General features: G+C 49.9%; 1 protein-coding gene across 7 annotated transcripts in view; it reads right to left on the bottom strand.

Moving 5' to 3' along the window:
* Positions 1 to 15,344, bottom strand: part of CTIF (cap binding complex dependent translation initiation factor) — a 303,742-nt gene that overhangs the window by 209,684 nt on the left and 78,714 nt on the right. For all 7 annotated transcript variants that reach the window (XM_027118461.1, XM_027118460.1, XM_027118465.1 and 4 more), the window contains one exon: positions 5,789 to 5,860. In XM_027118461.1, the coding sequence (XP_026974262.1) occupies positions 5,789 to 5,860 (72 nt within the window). The remainder of the gene's footprint in view (positions 1 to 5,788; positions 5,861 to 15,344) is intronic.

Below are 15,344 nucleotides of genomic sequence, written 5' to 3'. Positions count from 1 at the left end.
AACACCGCTTCTTCTCTCTTCACCTTTTTCTCTCTTCCCTTCCATCTGGTCAGACATCCTACCCATTCCGGAAGGCACAGATCGAGTCTCATGTCCTGCAAGCCATCTCCCTACCCGCAGAGAGCAACAGGGCCATTCCTTGGGATGACTGCAGTGTCTGTGCTCAGGGCATCTCTTTGGGGGTCTTACTGTGTGTGTCTTTAGTCTGTTTCATGTTCACTAGCCTCTGCTCTACAAACAGGTAGTGAGCTCAAAGGCTCCAGTTCATATGTGAGCCAAGCTCACAGCAGGTGGTCAATAAATGCTGAGTGAACAGAGAGCAGTGCCATGAACATACACATGATATTTCTTAATTATTCAGAGAAGCTGATTAAAAATTTGGGCACTTTGACTCAGATATCATTTGTACTGAGTTTTTAGACTGGCTCTGAACCAGATACTATAATTCCTCAAGGGCAGCAAGATGACTGGCAGAAAATTCCTTCTACCCTTTTCTGTGGGCCAGAGGTAAGCAGTGCATTTGAGGGTCACATCTGCCTACCATCTGTCATCTCTTGGGTCACAGTCAATGCTGACATGTAGGATATACCTAACCTGCAGGTTGACACAGGCATCAGGGTATGTGGGGGGAACAGTAGAGAAATCAGGAAAATCCAGACCTGCTGATTTCAGCAGCCATTTGGACCCACTTCATGGAGACACAGAATATAAACAGTGAAAGATGTTTCCAGAGAGGCTCAGAGGAGTCTCATTTTGTGGAAGAGGCACTGGAGTGCACGCCACACCTGGGTCAACATCTGGTTCTTCTGACCCCTGGAACAAGGCTCTTTTCACTCTCTCCTGATGCTTCGATTTGCTACCGGGCATCACGGGTGGAAGAGGGGAGTGCCCTTCTCTCCTCACTCCAGGGAGTGTGGGATCACAGCCTGTCAGCCGGGACTCAGGACACCATATCTGACACATCCCTACCTTTCCCAGGGCTTTGCATGAACCTGTCTGGTAAGACGTGTGCTCATCAGGTTCCCAGCAAAGATCCCATCACTTGCTCGACAGCCAACACCGTGGGCCAACAAGTCCTTCGGTCAGGAGGTCCTTCTCAAGGTCTAATCAGAGGCACTGCTGCTGTCCGGCATGTCAATTTCCTTTCCTTGGCATTTCTGTGCCGATGGAGAAGACCTGTTTGCACCTGACTCCACACAACCTTGCACACGCCTTCAGCTTCCTTCCCTGAATGCTAAGTCCTGGGCCGGCACCTGGGGGTGTCGTCTAAATGCACTGGGCTGCACTCTCTCATTTCAGGTGCCTTCCTCTACATCATCGCCGGGCACCTCCCCTGTTACAATAAGGTGGAAACTGTATTCCGACCTCCTGAGTAAATGACTAGGTGGCGGACGAACTCTCTTGGAAAGATGCTGCCAGGAGGCCAAACAGTCCACAGTACAGCCGAATCCCGACTACAGGCAGTTAACGGGCCTCTTCAGGACTATATGGAACCCATTTTTTGTTCTGGACTCTCTGAGCCCCCTCCTTCCATTTCATGGGACTCTACCTACCCTGGCTTACCTCTATGTTGTGCCTCTGAAAGGGTTCAGAGAAGGCAAGGGTTTTTTTGGTTTTATTCATTAATTAAAACAACAAAAATAATCCCAGTGCATGACTAATCCTCAAATGCTGCCTGCACCCAGCTCCTCATTCAGTGCATGGTCTGTGACTCACCACACAGCTTCCTGGGCAGAATGCAGCACCTCGGCATCCTCCTGTGGGCCCCACTGTCCGGGGTCCACGTGCCCGAAGTGGGGCAGTCAGGGCAAGTGCTGGAGCAGTCACCCCAGTCTCAATCTAGCCTCAGTTTCCTCCTGAAATTCTTCCCAGGGGTGAATGTGGGATAGTAGAGCTGCCCCATCATCCCAATGACTTCCAAAAGCTCAGCAAAGTTGGTGTGGCCAGAGGAATAGGACCCGCTAGGGAATGACTGCGTAGACCGGGTCTGAGCCACCTCAGGTATCATAATTGAGCACCTACTGTGTGCAAGGCCCTAGGCTGGGGGGGGGGGGTGGTCAGGGATGTAAAGGGAGCCCTGGTGGTGCCCAGCTCAAGGCCCACCAGCAGGCTGAGGGGACAGGCAGATGTACATATGGAATATCCTGATCACACCGTGAGTTAGTGTGCGGGTGAGGGTGTCTGCCTGGTGGAGAGGGTACAGTGAGGAAGCCGGTGGGTGCTCATATGAGCTGGTCCAGTGTTCCTACATCTGGTGGACCAGGCTGAAGGGGCCCGTGAAGGCTGTATGGGCAGCAGCATCCCGTCAGATCTACCCCCAGCTAAGGCACTCTTCAGCCGGCAGCTCCCTGGTTTCCCCTCCATCAGGGGGCCGCTCCAGGGCAGGGTGGGCAGGGGCAGCTGTCTCTGGTAAATTGTGGGGCTTTCCTTATGTCACTCAAGGGATGCTGACCAGCTTTGATCCCTCCACCGGAGGGCATCAGGAGATAGCTGCTTCAACGGACTTCCCTGGCGGTCCAGTGGTTAAGACTCTGCTCTTCCACTGCAGGGGGCGTGGGTTCCATCCCTAGTCGGGGAGCTAAGATCCCACATACCGCGTGGACAAAAAATTAAAAAAGTTTTTAACTTTTAAAAGAAGACGGTTGCTTCTTGAGGGGACACCAGAGGCTCCTGGGCTCCAGAAGCCCAGGTTGGGTGCTCCCACTGGCAGGAATGTGGATGCGGACGTGAGCCAGCACGGGCCATGGGACAAGGGCAACACCCCAGAGAGGGCAGAGCATGAGAAACAAGGAGGCTGTCCCAACACGGCTGAGCTGCCATGCCAGCCCTGAACACCCTCCCAGGAGGGTGGCGAGAGAGAAAGAGACTTCCGTCTTGCTTACACCACTCTATTGTTCGGACCCTAATTAACTGAGTTATGTCTAGTCAGGCCTTTCATCACCGAACCAAGGTGATGACCTCAGGAGACCTCATTTCAATCCTGTCTCTCCGTGCAGCGCGGGGTACAGCGTCCGGGGCCTTCCAGGAGGGCCAGCCCGATGCCACGACCTCTGCTCTGCCTGCCCGAGTGCCTTAGCTCTGGGCCACCTGAGGTCTGGCCACGCTGTGCACATTGTGTCTCTTGCCCTGCACTGGGCATTCTTTTACACATTATCTTCTTGCCCTTCAGGGGCCATGCTCCAGGCCACTACAAACACTCCCCAGCAGAGGAATCTATGAAAACTCCCTCCGCAAACACCCTGAACTCTTGGGCCCGCTGAGCTTTCCTCGGCTCTAAGCAGCTTCTCACGGCACAGGGTGTGACCTCACCAGGACTCAGGCGGAGCAGCCTTCCCGCTTCCCCCAGCTGGCTCGCCGTGTGGGGACACCACGGGCTCTGAATCCAGAACACACAAGGCACGTGGCACGTGGGGCTGAGGCCGTGGGGCTGAGGCCGTGGCTGTCCCTCGGTGCCCCGGCTACTCTTCCGCTTCTTGGAAGCAGATGTCTCCCCCTTCCTCCCTCTGAGACGATCAGACAGACTACACGGGGGAGGTGGGAGTGCCAATGGCCCCATGGCCTGTAGGAAACCCCTACTATGAAGCCCTCGTGTTCCGGGCACATCAGGGAAGTAAAGCGGGTTTACATCCTGAGAGCCCGCCTCACCCTTCCTGGGGCTCGTCCCCTATAATGGACTTATGCTCAGTTCCACCTGCCAAGAAAGGACCTAACAGGAGCCTTTTACAATTTCTTCTTTAAGTTCAGTTGCATTTCGTTTTGCATTTCATTCAGCCCCTGCTTACCCCAAGCCAACTGTTCAGCTGCTTCTAAGACGGGCGTCGGGGTCGGCTGGTCTTCATGGTGCCAGGGTACCCCTTCCCACAAGCCCCCGGCCCTGGCCAACACCCCACCCACCCTCCTCCAGGGGGTGAAACCAGCTGTGAAAGGACAGCTCAGAGTGAGGCAGGCAGATGAGAAGCAAGTGGGAGGATACGCCAATCTCATCCCCCTGGAAACCTGTCCAGAGTGATGGGAAAATGGGACCAGAGAGAAAGGGTGGGGAGAGGGGACCCAGAAAAGAAGATAAAGGAGTGAGAACAAAAAGGAAGACCCTGAACGATTCCAGAACCAGACACCTACTGACTAAATAACAGAGAGCTGTTTTTTCAGTCTCTCATTTACCAGCCTCTTATGTCCCCATCCAAGACTTTCAACCCTTCCCTGAAGCTCTCTCTCTGATTTTTGAGTCCCCAAATCCAAGTCCACCTTTGCTGCTGAAATGTTAAGAGAATCTTCATGTAGGAAACCCCAGATAACTGGCAGACACTAGTGACAGTGCCCCTGACGTGTCAGGCCTTCAGCCAAGGCTGGAGGGGTTTAGGGCGTATAAACGGAGTCCATGACCAAGCACCAGCAGTCTAGTGGTGAGGACAAAAGACCTGCATAGAAGGCTACCTACTACAGGAAGACAAGGTAAAGGGCTGATGAGGGGACGGGATAGGCAAAGACCTGGGTTCAAGTCCCAGCTTGGTCAGGTCATGACACCTCCATGGACCCCAACTTCCCTGTCTGTAAATGGCATGGAGAAGCTAGAAGGATCCTCAGAGGCCGCCGAGTCTCCTGGTTTTTGTATGAGGAAGCTGAGGACACAGAGAACTGTCACCAGGTTTGTGGCAGAGCACCCCACCCTGGCTTTATCATGGCCACCTACTTAAGAATCAACGAAACACACACACAAGCATCTCGTCATGTGACAGAACTGTCCAGGGCAGCTGCCCCGACACCACCCCCCCCATGGTATAGCAAAGCCCTACAGCCTAAGAAAGATCTGGAACTGAGGCCACGGCCCACCTTCCCTCACGAAAGAATAGAGAAGAGTTGGTTTCATCAGCACCATGGACCGAAGTCAGACACAAGCAAGTGGGGCCAGGCGATGTGTCAACACAGGTGCTTTGGAACTGGGAGCAAGTTACTGCGGAAGCCCATAAAGCCTCCCTCATCTCTCTGGACAGGTGCAGGGGGAGGCTGGACTGCGGGTTGCGGATAGACGGAGTTTCGGTCTCTGATCCCACCATCTCCCACAGGTGGGATGAGGTATCAGCAAGAACAGCTCGACAACCAGAGGGTGTACGGGACCTGGGGGTCACCAGGGACGGCTCTCGAGGAGCAGCTGCCTCCTTCCCTCCGGGCCACACGACCCGCACAGGCGCCCCCTCGGGACCTCACAGGGAAGCAGCAGGGGGAGAAGCAGCGGACTCCAGCCTGGTCCCAGGAAGCTGGTTGGCTTCCCTCACACCCACAGCCTGCCCCTTCCAGTCCTCTGCAGACCTGGAGCAGAAGCGATCTCCAGAGTGCGCCCCCACCCCACCAAAACCCTGGGACCCATCACCATCGCTGATGCGCGAACCTCCAGTTCACTCATTTTACTGCTGTATGATATTCCACCGCAAGGATGTATCACAGATCACTCACTTTATTGCTGTATTACAGTACATTGTAAGGATATATCACGTATCATTTGTCTATTCTCCTCTCAACGGATCAGTAGTTGTTTACAGATGTTTGTTATTATAAATAATGCTGCTACTAAAAATAAATCTTATGAATCTATGTGTTCTGGGCAGGGAGGGCTTCACTGTGGGCTGCATATCCAGAGAGAACTTTCCAGGGGGCAGACTGCACCCTCCCCTGTCCCATTTCCCGCACTCCCACATCACCACCTCTCAGGAGCACCACGGTGAACAGCCCAGGAACCCAGACAGACAAGACCTCGATGACCCCCAGATGGAGCACGGAGCTGGCTCCCTACCTGCTGCAGGGGGGCTCGCCCTCGGGAGAAAGAGTAGCTGCAGTCCAGCTGATCACTGCAGTCCGCCGTCCACTGCAGGGGAGAAAGGAGTGGTCAGTGATGGCTGGACACACAGGCTCATCCTCACTCTGCCCTGGCCCTCCAGGCACGGTCCCGCCCTGCTGCAGTAGAGCCAGTATGAAATCCTGCTCAGCCATTTTCGAAGCCAAATCTTTCTGTACCAGCAGGTCCCACTCGGCATCTCCCAGTGCCACATGGAGGTGGCCCTTTGGCGTATGTGTGGGGAAGGCAAACTCATTTCCTACCACCTAAGCCCCCCGAAGTGATGAAGAGCAGCTACCTTCCAAAGCCAACCGGACAACACAGAGGGTAAATATGAGTTTTGAGAAACCAGCACCATGTTTGACCACCTAACCACTCTTCAGCCCACTAGCCCCCTACGGTGTCAAGGCTGGAGCTAGAGGAGAGGCATGTATGTGTGGATCACACCGTACACCCAGCCCCAAAGTACGGTGGACCTGTGGACTGACAGGAGAGCATGACATCGGGAAGAGCCCCAGACTGGCCATCAGAAGCCCAGTCCCACCACCGACCTCAGGGGCCTCATGTGCCCCGAAGTGTGATATGACAACTACCAGTGTAACGGTCCTCAAACCCTGCCACGTAGGGGGTCTCTGGGTCCTAATCTCCACCCACTGAATCACTCGCTGAGGGCAGCACCTGTCTTCTCCATTTTGACAAGCTTTCCAAGGGATGCACCAGAAGTTTGAGAGCCACTGAAATCCATGTAATCTCCCAGGCTTCATTTGTCATCTATAAAATGGGGACAGCAAGGCTGGGTGACTCTGCAAGGTTGAAATGAAGGGACTTTGTAAGCTACACAAAATCTATATATAAAGTAGTAGTAAGAGTACAGTTCTTCCACGGTAATGTGTTATCTATATATATGGTGGTGCTTTTATTATTGTGTTAAATGTTACGTGGCTCTCCAGCTCACGTTGAACATTGATCTGGACCTACACCTGTATGATTCATAAAAAGCAGAGGAGCCCAGTCTCTCTCTGTTTGACACACTTGGTCAAAACTGTGCGTGAGTGTGGATGGCTCAAAGCCATCACCGTCCTGGACTTGTGAAACCTTGGCTAGACACACCCTCCCCCGACTGTGGGTCAAGGGCATGACCTTTGTATAGGAAAGACATTTTATTACAACGCCGATGATACAGGCTGGTACAAGTGTACTCTACAGCAGTGCTGGCCAACGAATAGGAACCGCAGACATAATTTTAAATGATCTAGTAGCCAGATTTAAAGAAGAAAAAAGAAAAATTAAACTTAATAATGCATTTTATTTATCTCAATATATGTTTATCTCAATAGGTAATTGATATAAAAATGATCAATGAGATATTTTACATACTTCTCTCCATACTAAGGTTTTGAAATCTGCTTAAAGCATGTCAATTTCAACGGCTCAAGAGCTACATGTGGCTAGTGGCTGCCCTATTGGACAGCACAGTTCAGTTCGAAGGAATTGGCAAAGGCAAGGTACCAGTCCCAAGGGAGTGTGCCCTCAGAGCCACTTCTTGCCCATCCCGGCTCTGTACTGCAGAGGGGCTGAACCCTGCAGACTCAGCTGGGTTCCAGCTGGGCTGGGCCAACGGGAGACAGGAAGAGAGAGAAGCCGCGGTGTTTCTCCCCATCTCTCTATGCTTCAGGCAGCATTACCAGCAATGACTGGGTCTCCTTCAAGGCTCCAGCCTCACCAGATGGGCCCTCTGTGCACGACCCCTAATGCTGGGCTCTGGCAATACCATCTCCTCCCTTTGTGCCTCAGGCCTAGAGGTGCTAATGGCTCCTTGTGGCTGTTTAGTTTCTCAGCTCTTTTATTATCTGGGTAACCAACTCCCTGGGTTAAATTCCCTCTGTCTGGATATTTGTAGTCTCAAAGCATCTCTGCAAAGGTATTTATTAAATTATAGGAGAAGAAAAGGGAAAAATGAGAAATCTATCAGACACCACCTTAAACCAAGTGATCAAGGATAATATTACCTGTAATAAAACATATTACCACCGTGGACTTCCCAGCGTAATGCCCTGAGAAGGGCCATGTCACTCCTGAGGTGTTCTTGCCAAAAATGCACGATCTCAATATGATCGTGAGAGAATATCAGGCAACCCAAACTGATGAACTTTCCAAAAAATAAATGACCAACACTCTTCAAAAGTGTCAAGGTTGTAGGGATAAGAAAAGACCACGGGAGTGTCACAGGTTGGAGGAGAATAAGAAAGCATGACAATTAGATGCAAATTTGAATCTTGGAACAGAAAAAGGACATTAGTAGATAAACTGGTGATATTCAAATAAAGTCTCATTGTACCAATGTTAATTTCTTAGTTCTGATCATTGTACTACGGTTATGTAAGATATTCATATTAGGGGACAGGTACATGGGAACACCCTGTACTATTTTTGCACCTCTGCTATGAGTCAAAAGTAACTTCAAAATAAAAAGCAATCCAGGGACTTCCCTGGTGGTCCAGTGGTTAAGACTCCGTGCTTCCACTGAAGGGGGTGCGGGTTGGATCCCTGGTCAGGGAACTAAGATTTTATACACCGCGTGGCACAGCCGAAAAAAAAAAAGTAATCCACATGTATATGCATATGTGTGTTTATATATATATGTATATGCATATGTGTGTTTATATATATATATTTGTAAACTATTTGAACTACTATAAAAACAATCCCTCTGCTTTACTGCTTTCTATACTTGAGTGGCTTCTCCTTTCCTGGTTGGAGGCTGGCTGACAGTGGGGAGGATGGTCAAGGCACGCAGTGACTACCGGCCCGGAGAGAACTAGATTCTGCACTTCTCGTCCCGTTCCAGGACAGCCTTGCAGAGAAGGCTTCCTCCAGTGGGGCATCCCAAACACTTCAACCCCAGCTGCATACCGCTGACTTGACGTCTCGCACAGAGGTGACTTGAGGGTGGGCACACCTCCTCCTGGGGTCAGCGTGGTCCCCGCGTGGTCCCTGGCAGGGCGGGGATGGGGTGCCACGCTGGCTGCTCCTGACAGGCGGGCACAGAGGGGCAGCCGAGGCTTTGCGCACAGCCACGTGCCACCTCAGCCCCCTGGCTAGGCTTTCCCAGAGCGATTCCACGCTCCGATGAGACTGCTCTGCTTTGTCAAAGGTCATCCTTAACTTTACGCTGGCCAACCTTCCTGAGCGCCTTTGGTGTGGGACCTGCCACCGGCGCTCCCTTCACGGGGAGGTGAGATGTGCAGTAACAGTAACGCGGGGAGAGGGAGGGCGAGGCTGAGAAGGGACAGTGTGCTCTCGGAGGGATTCCCTAGGGAAGGAAAGCAGTGGAGCCCGGATCCCTGGAGAAGACTGAGCCCGAGTGTGGACATGGCAGGGGAACACTGGCCAGCTCAGGGGCAGAAGGCAGCAAGCAGGACTCTCCCGCTAAGCGGTCAGAGACTCTTCCTGGGTGGAAAGAGTCCGAAGGCTTCTGTTAGGGGAGGGCGTCATCAGAGCTGTGCTAGAACAGGCTGAACTGGCCCGGAAGGTGGGTGTGGGGAACCCACTGGTTGGGAAGCTAGAGTCCAACATCGAGGTTTCCACTGGGAGAGCAGGCAGAGACAGAAATGAAGAAGTGGCTCTGAGAGCATCACACAGTTAAGCAGTGAGCAGAGGGCTGATGTGTTTAGGAAAGCTAGCAAGATAGTAAAGTCCACAGAAACCCACCCCACAGACCCAGCCATGGCCCCCAGGGAAAGCTTTTGGGGGAGGGAGTGTGGTCCAGCTGGGTCCTGCTTTCCTGACCCCCGGGGAGGAACTAAATGTGAGTCACCGCAGTTCTCCCAGGAAGTTGTACCACTGGGCCCGAGTGGCATCCAACCCCCAGCCACATCCGCTCTCTGCTGCTGCCTGACCCTACAAGCCCCTGGGAGCTCTCCCTTCCCCGTTCAAAGCTCCTCCCCGCTGCTGCGATTCTGCTGCCCACGCTCTTCTTTCTTCTTAGGCTGCAGCCACCACCACCTCCCTCCCCCTTGCCTTTTCTGAGCCACCGCCTAGAAAAGTCTCCAGACACAGACCTTCCGGAACCGTCCTTATCTGTATGAGATGATTCCAGAACAAGAGAAGGGCCCCCTTGGGGAACACTCTCCTCGGCCCTGCCCCTATGCCTGGTTCAGCCAGGGCATTTCTCCTTTGAGGTGAAGGGTTTACAGCTGGGAGCAAGTTCTCTGGGGGGTAAGGTGGCCCCTCCTGAAAAGGTCGTTGCACACAAAGAGGCAGGAAAAGTGGGAACTCTGTATGTATGGGAACAACGAACATGGAAGTCACAAGAGTGGTTTTGGGCCTTCACCATAACTGCTATAATTTATTTCTTAATTTAAAAAGATGAAACAAAGATGGCACAGGGTTAAGGTTTAATAAACGGGAGTACAGATGTTTAGTCTGTACTCAAAATAGATGCCTATTCTATTATTCTCTGCTTCTATCGGTACACTTTAAATACTTCATGCTAAAAGAATTAAAATCTTATTATCAGTCATTTGCACCCCAGGATGGACAGTATTTTTGCAGCAGACTTGATGGAGGACAGAGGAAGTCACTGAAAGCTGAGGGAGGATGAGCGAAAAGGGAAAAGCCCCAGGCTGGGGGAGGCTGAAAGTGCTAAGGATAAACCGGCCCCTCGGTGGCGTCTGAAGTCCCTGGGGCTCGCCATTCCAGACATCAAAGTGTATCAAGGCCAGAGCCACACCGTCAGGCTGAATCAGCACAAGAGGAGAGGAAGAGATCAACTGATAAAACCAAACCCATAAACAAACAGATGTGCAAATGGGAACTTAGTATGTGATAAGGACAGTGTTTCACAACAGGGGAAAGGAGAGACCATCAATAAACACAGGGACTGAGACAGCCAGCGAGCCAGCGAGGAAAAAATGCCCCTAGAATCTGCCTCCCAGTACCATGGACAACACATTCCAAGCTGGTTAAAATCCAAGATACAAGTTTTAAACTCCATCAAAGTCTAAAATTTTGTGTGACAAAAGAAATCACAAACACAATTAAAGACAAGTAAGAGGCCACTTGCGACGTGTGTAACAAAGGACTCATCCCCAGAAAATATAAAGATTTCATTTAATCCAGGCACTATTCTAAGCCTGCTACTTACATTAACATTTACTCCACATAGATCCCAAGGCCCATGTATTACCCCCACTTTGCAAATATGGAATTTGAGGCACAGCATGGTTAAGTAACTGAGCCAGGGTCACACAGCCAAAAAGTAGCAGAATGAGTAAAGGGGATAAATAGGTAATAATTCAAAGAGCCAGTCAAAATGTTGGAAACTCAATGTGACGTATAGTCTTGCGTTAGATGTTGAACCAGAAATTTTTTATCGTAGTAAAATATACATAATTGACCATTTTAAATATTTTTAAGTGTACCGTTCAGTGTCATGAAGTACATACTGCTGTACAACCACCGCCACCATCCAGCACTCCAGCTCCATCCATCCCCAGCATGTTTTCATCCCAGACTGAAACTGTCCCCCTCAAACACTAGCTCCCCATCCCCCCTCCTCCAAGCCCCTGATACCAACCATTCTGCTTTCATTCTCTATGAATTTGACTCTTCGACATGCCTCACAGAAGTGAGATCATACAGTACTTGTCCTTTTGTGCCTGGTCTACTTCTCTTGGCATAAAGTCCTCAAGGTTCATCCATGTTGTAGCAGGTGCCAGGATTTCCTTTATTTTAAGCCTCGGTAATATTCCTCTATGTATGGACCACATTTTGTCCATCCAGTCATCCACTAATGGACATTGGGGTTGCTTCCACCTTTTGGCTATTGTGAATAATGTTGCTATGAACATGCTGTACAGGTATCGGGTCACGCCCTTGCTTTCAGTTCCTTTGGGTGTATACCCGGAAGTAGAATTGCTGGATCATACAGTAATTCTATGTTTAATATTTTGAGGAACCTAGAATTTTTTTTTAACTTTTGCTATAAAGGATATTATTGAGAAAACTGGTGAAATAAAAGGTCTATAGATTAAATAATTGTACTGTATCAATGTTTATTTCCTATACTGTAATTATAAGAGAATGTTCTTTTTATGGGGGAGTAATATTCCGTTGTATATATGTGCCACATCTTCTCTATCCATTCATCTGTCGATAACGGATTCACTTTGTTATAAAGCAGAAACTAACACACCATTGTAAAGCAATTCTATTCCAATAAAGATGTTAAAAATAAATAATAAATAAATAAATAAATAAAATACCATTTAAAAAAAAGAGAGAGAATGTCCTTGTTCTTAGGAAACGCACAGTGAAGTGTTTAGAGATAAAGGGGAAATCTCTCTCTATACAGAATCTATTGATCAATTGATCTATCTATTGAGAGATGAGAGAAAAAATATAAATGTGGTAAGATATTAACACTGGAGAATCTGGGTGAAGGAATTCTTTGTCCTATTATTATAATTTTTATGTACATCTGAAATTATTTCAAAGTGAAAAATTATTTAAAAAGCCATCTTATCCACGGCTTCTTAATCAAGGGGGTGCCAGGACCCCCCAGGGGGGCGATTCGAAGGTCTAGTGGGAACCACTGCTCTCACCCAACGTCCTCTTTTCCCGGCGAAGGGCCTGAGAGGAGATGGGGACAGCCTACAGATGGGAGTTTCTCAAAGTCAGGAGCTTGTTCGACTGCTTCCTCTGGGCTGGCACAAGGGCTTACTGACCAGGAGAGGGGGAACAGAGGAGGTGGGAGCAGAGACGGGCTGGCAGCTCACACTCTCCTCCACAGTGATACTCCAGGAAAACCTTGTGTGTGACGGGGAGGGGATGCTGCCCAAAGGCTGAGATTTGAGAGAGGGAGAAAGGCTTCTTGCTTCGATCTTAAGACAAACTAACTAACTAACAAGAAACCCACACACCTTCCCTGCTGTGGAGGCAGCTTAACGCAGAGATCAGGAGCCTGAACTCTCGACGCAGCGAACGTGAGTTCATATTCCTGCTCTGCCTCTTACGCTGTCCCTTGGGAAAGTCTCTTCCTCCCTCAGACTACCTCCCCCAAGCTGTGATAATGACAGAAGCTGCCAGAGCAGAGGTTAAGCGTATGGCACCTGGAGCAAGATCAGCTGGTTCAAACCTCACACTGACCACATACGCCCTGTGTGACCTTAGGCAGCGTATTCAACCTCTCTGTGCCTCTGTTTCCTCCCACGTATGCTGGCAACAGTAACAGCATCTTCTTCATAGCATTGTGACGTAGAGTAAATGAGTTACACGGATACCCCTCCGTGTCCTTTGGTAGCTCCTCCTCATGGCCCCAACTTCCTTTTTTTTGTTTTGTTTTTTGCGGTAGGCGGGCCTCTCACTGTTGTGGCCTCTCCCGTTGCGGAGCACAGGCTCCAGACGCACAGGCTCAGCGGCCATGGCTCACGGGCCCAGCCGCTCCACGGCATGTGGGATCCTCCCGGACCGGGGCACAAACCCGCGTCCCCTGCATCGGCAGGCGGACTCTCAACCACTGCGCCACCAGGGAAGCCCCGGCCCCAACTTCTTAGAGCTCAATCTTTGACCCTCTTGTCTAAGCTCCCTCACTCCTTGGGCTTAAAATGCCACCCACATGCTACTGTTTACAAGTGTGACTCTCCAGGTCATTCCCCTCTTCTGAATGCCACTTTGTGCATCTAACTGCTTGATCAACCTCTCTGCTAAGACATCCAATACTACCTTAAACCTTTCACATCCAAAACCCGAACTCTTGACCTTTGCTCCCCCAATGCTGCTCTTCCAGGGTCTTCCATCTCATTTCTGGAAAGTCTGTCCTTCTATAGGCTCAGGCTACTGTCAAGGTCATTCATTAGAAAATCACGTTATCTGTGCCTTAAAGTATGAGAATCTGACCACTTCTCACCACCTCCCCAGTGCCACACAGCTCCAATTCACCATCACCTCTGACCCTGACCAACCGAGGACTTCCTGGTCCCCCTGCTTCCTTTCCACCCCGCGCCTTGCTATAGCTTATTCTCCACACAGCACCCAGAGTGGTCCAATTTAACCAGTGATACCATGTCCCTCCTCTGCTCAAAACCTCGCGGCGTCTCACCGATGAGGCCCCACAGACCTGGCTCTTTGCTCCCCACCCGACTGGCCCCAAAGCTGTTCATCAAAGTGGGGTCCCCACAGCAGAGCTGTGCCCCCAACACCCCCTCTGCTTGGAAGGCTGGCTCCTAAGCGACCTCAACTCTCACCTTCTTCAAATCTTTGCTCAGTCTTCAGTAAACCTTTCAGACAGCCCAGCACCCCACCCCTTCTTGCCTCCTTCATGTGTATCACCTTCTAACATCTATTTTTTTCTTTGTCTATCACCTGTCTTTCTCCAACTGAAAGTAAGAGCTAGGAGGACAGGGATTATGGTCCATTCTGTTCATGACTTTATCCCAGAGCCTAGAATGGGGCCTGAATTAACCATTCTTAGCTATAATTATATTTCACTATTTAGCCAACAGTAACTGGCAGGTTTAAACAATTATACTTTATGCAAAAACCACCAAATAATGTGTAGGAAACCATGCTAAATAAATGAGCAAGCTAAAAGTGCCACGTACGCTAGAAGTTCAACTCTTGAAAGGTGTATTAAGAAAAAATAATACACGAAAATTACACTAGTTTTTATCATAAAATTATGGTGGGGACTTCCCTGGTGGCGCAGTGGTTAAGAATCCGCCTCCCAATGCAGGGGCCATGGGTTTGAGCCCTGATCTGGGAAGATCCCACATGCCGTGGAGCAACTAAGCCCATACATCACAACTGCTGAGCCTGTGCTCTAGAGCCCGTGCGCCACAACTACTGAGCCTGTACACCTAGAGCCTGTGCTCCGCAAGGAGAGAAGCCACCGCAGTGAGAAGCCCGCTCACCACAACGAAGAGTAGCCCCCGCTCACCGCAACTAGAGAGAAGGCCTGTGCACAGCAACGAAGACCCAACGCAGCCAAAAATAAATAAATAAAATTTAAAAAATAAATAAAGAGCTAAAAACATTAAAAAAAGAAAAATTCTTCCTTTAAAAAACAAAATTACGGTGGGCTTCTTTCTCTGTTCTCTGATTGTCTCTGTTTTTCCAATTGTTGCTTTAAAAGTAAAATAAAAATTTAACCTATTTAAAAAATGGCTGGTAATCAGATTAAAAAGTGCTCAACCTCACTAAAAATTGAGGAAATGCAAATTAAAGTGACAAAAGACCATTTGTCCCAATACACTGGCGGTCCTGTGAATAATGCAACAGGCGTTTGGAGAGCAATTTGGCAACAGCTATTAAAACTGATTCTACTTCTCAGCGTCCACCTAAAGAAACAGTTTTATATGTGCAGGATGAGGCATGTTCAGAAGTATTCACTGAAATAGCTTGTATTTCCAGGGGAAAATCTGGAAATAATCCAAGTGCCTGGCAATAGGTAAATGGTTGAACAATGGGACGTCCATACTATGGGCAATTGTGCAGCCATTAAACAGAACACAGC

Source organism: Aethalodelphis obliquidens, unplaced genomic scaffold (genome assembly GCF_003676395.1).
Source record: "Aethalodelphis obliquidens isolate GAN/ISIS:26980383/991018 unplaced genomic scaffold, ASM367639v1 scaffold19, whole genome shotgun sequence".
In the NCBI taxonomy this organism is placed as follows: domain Eukaryota; kingdom Metazoa; phylum Chordata; class Mammalia; order Artiodactyla; family Delphinidae; genus Aethalodelphis; species Aethalodelphis obliquidens.
The sequence above is the reverse complement of the archived record's forward strand: the minus strand, read 5'-3'. Positions and strand labels throughout refer to the sequence as shown.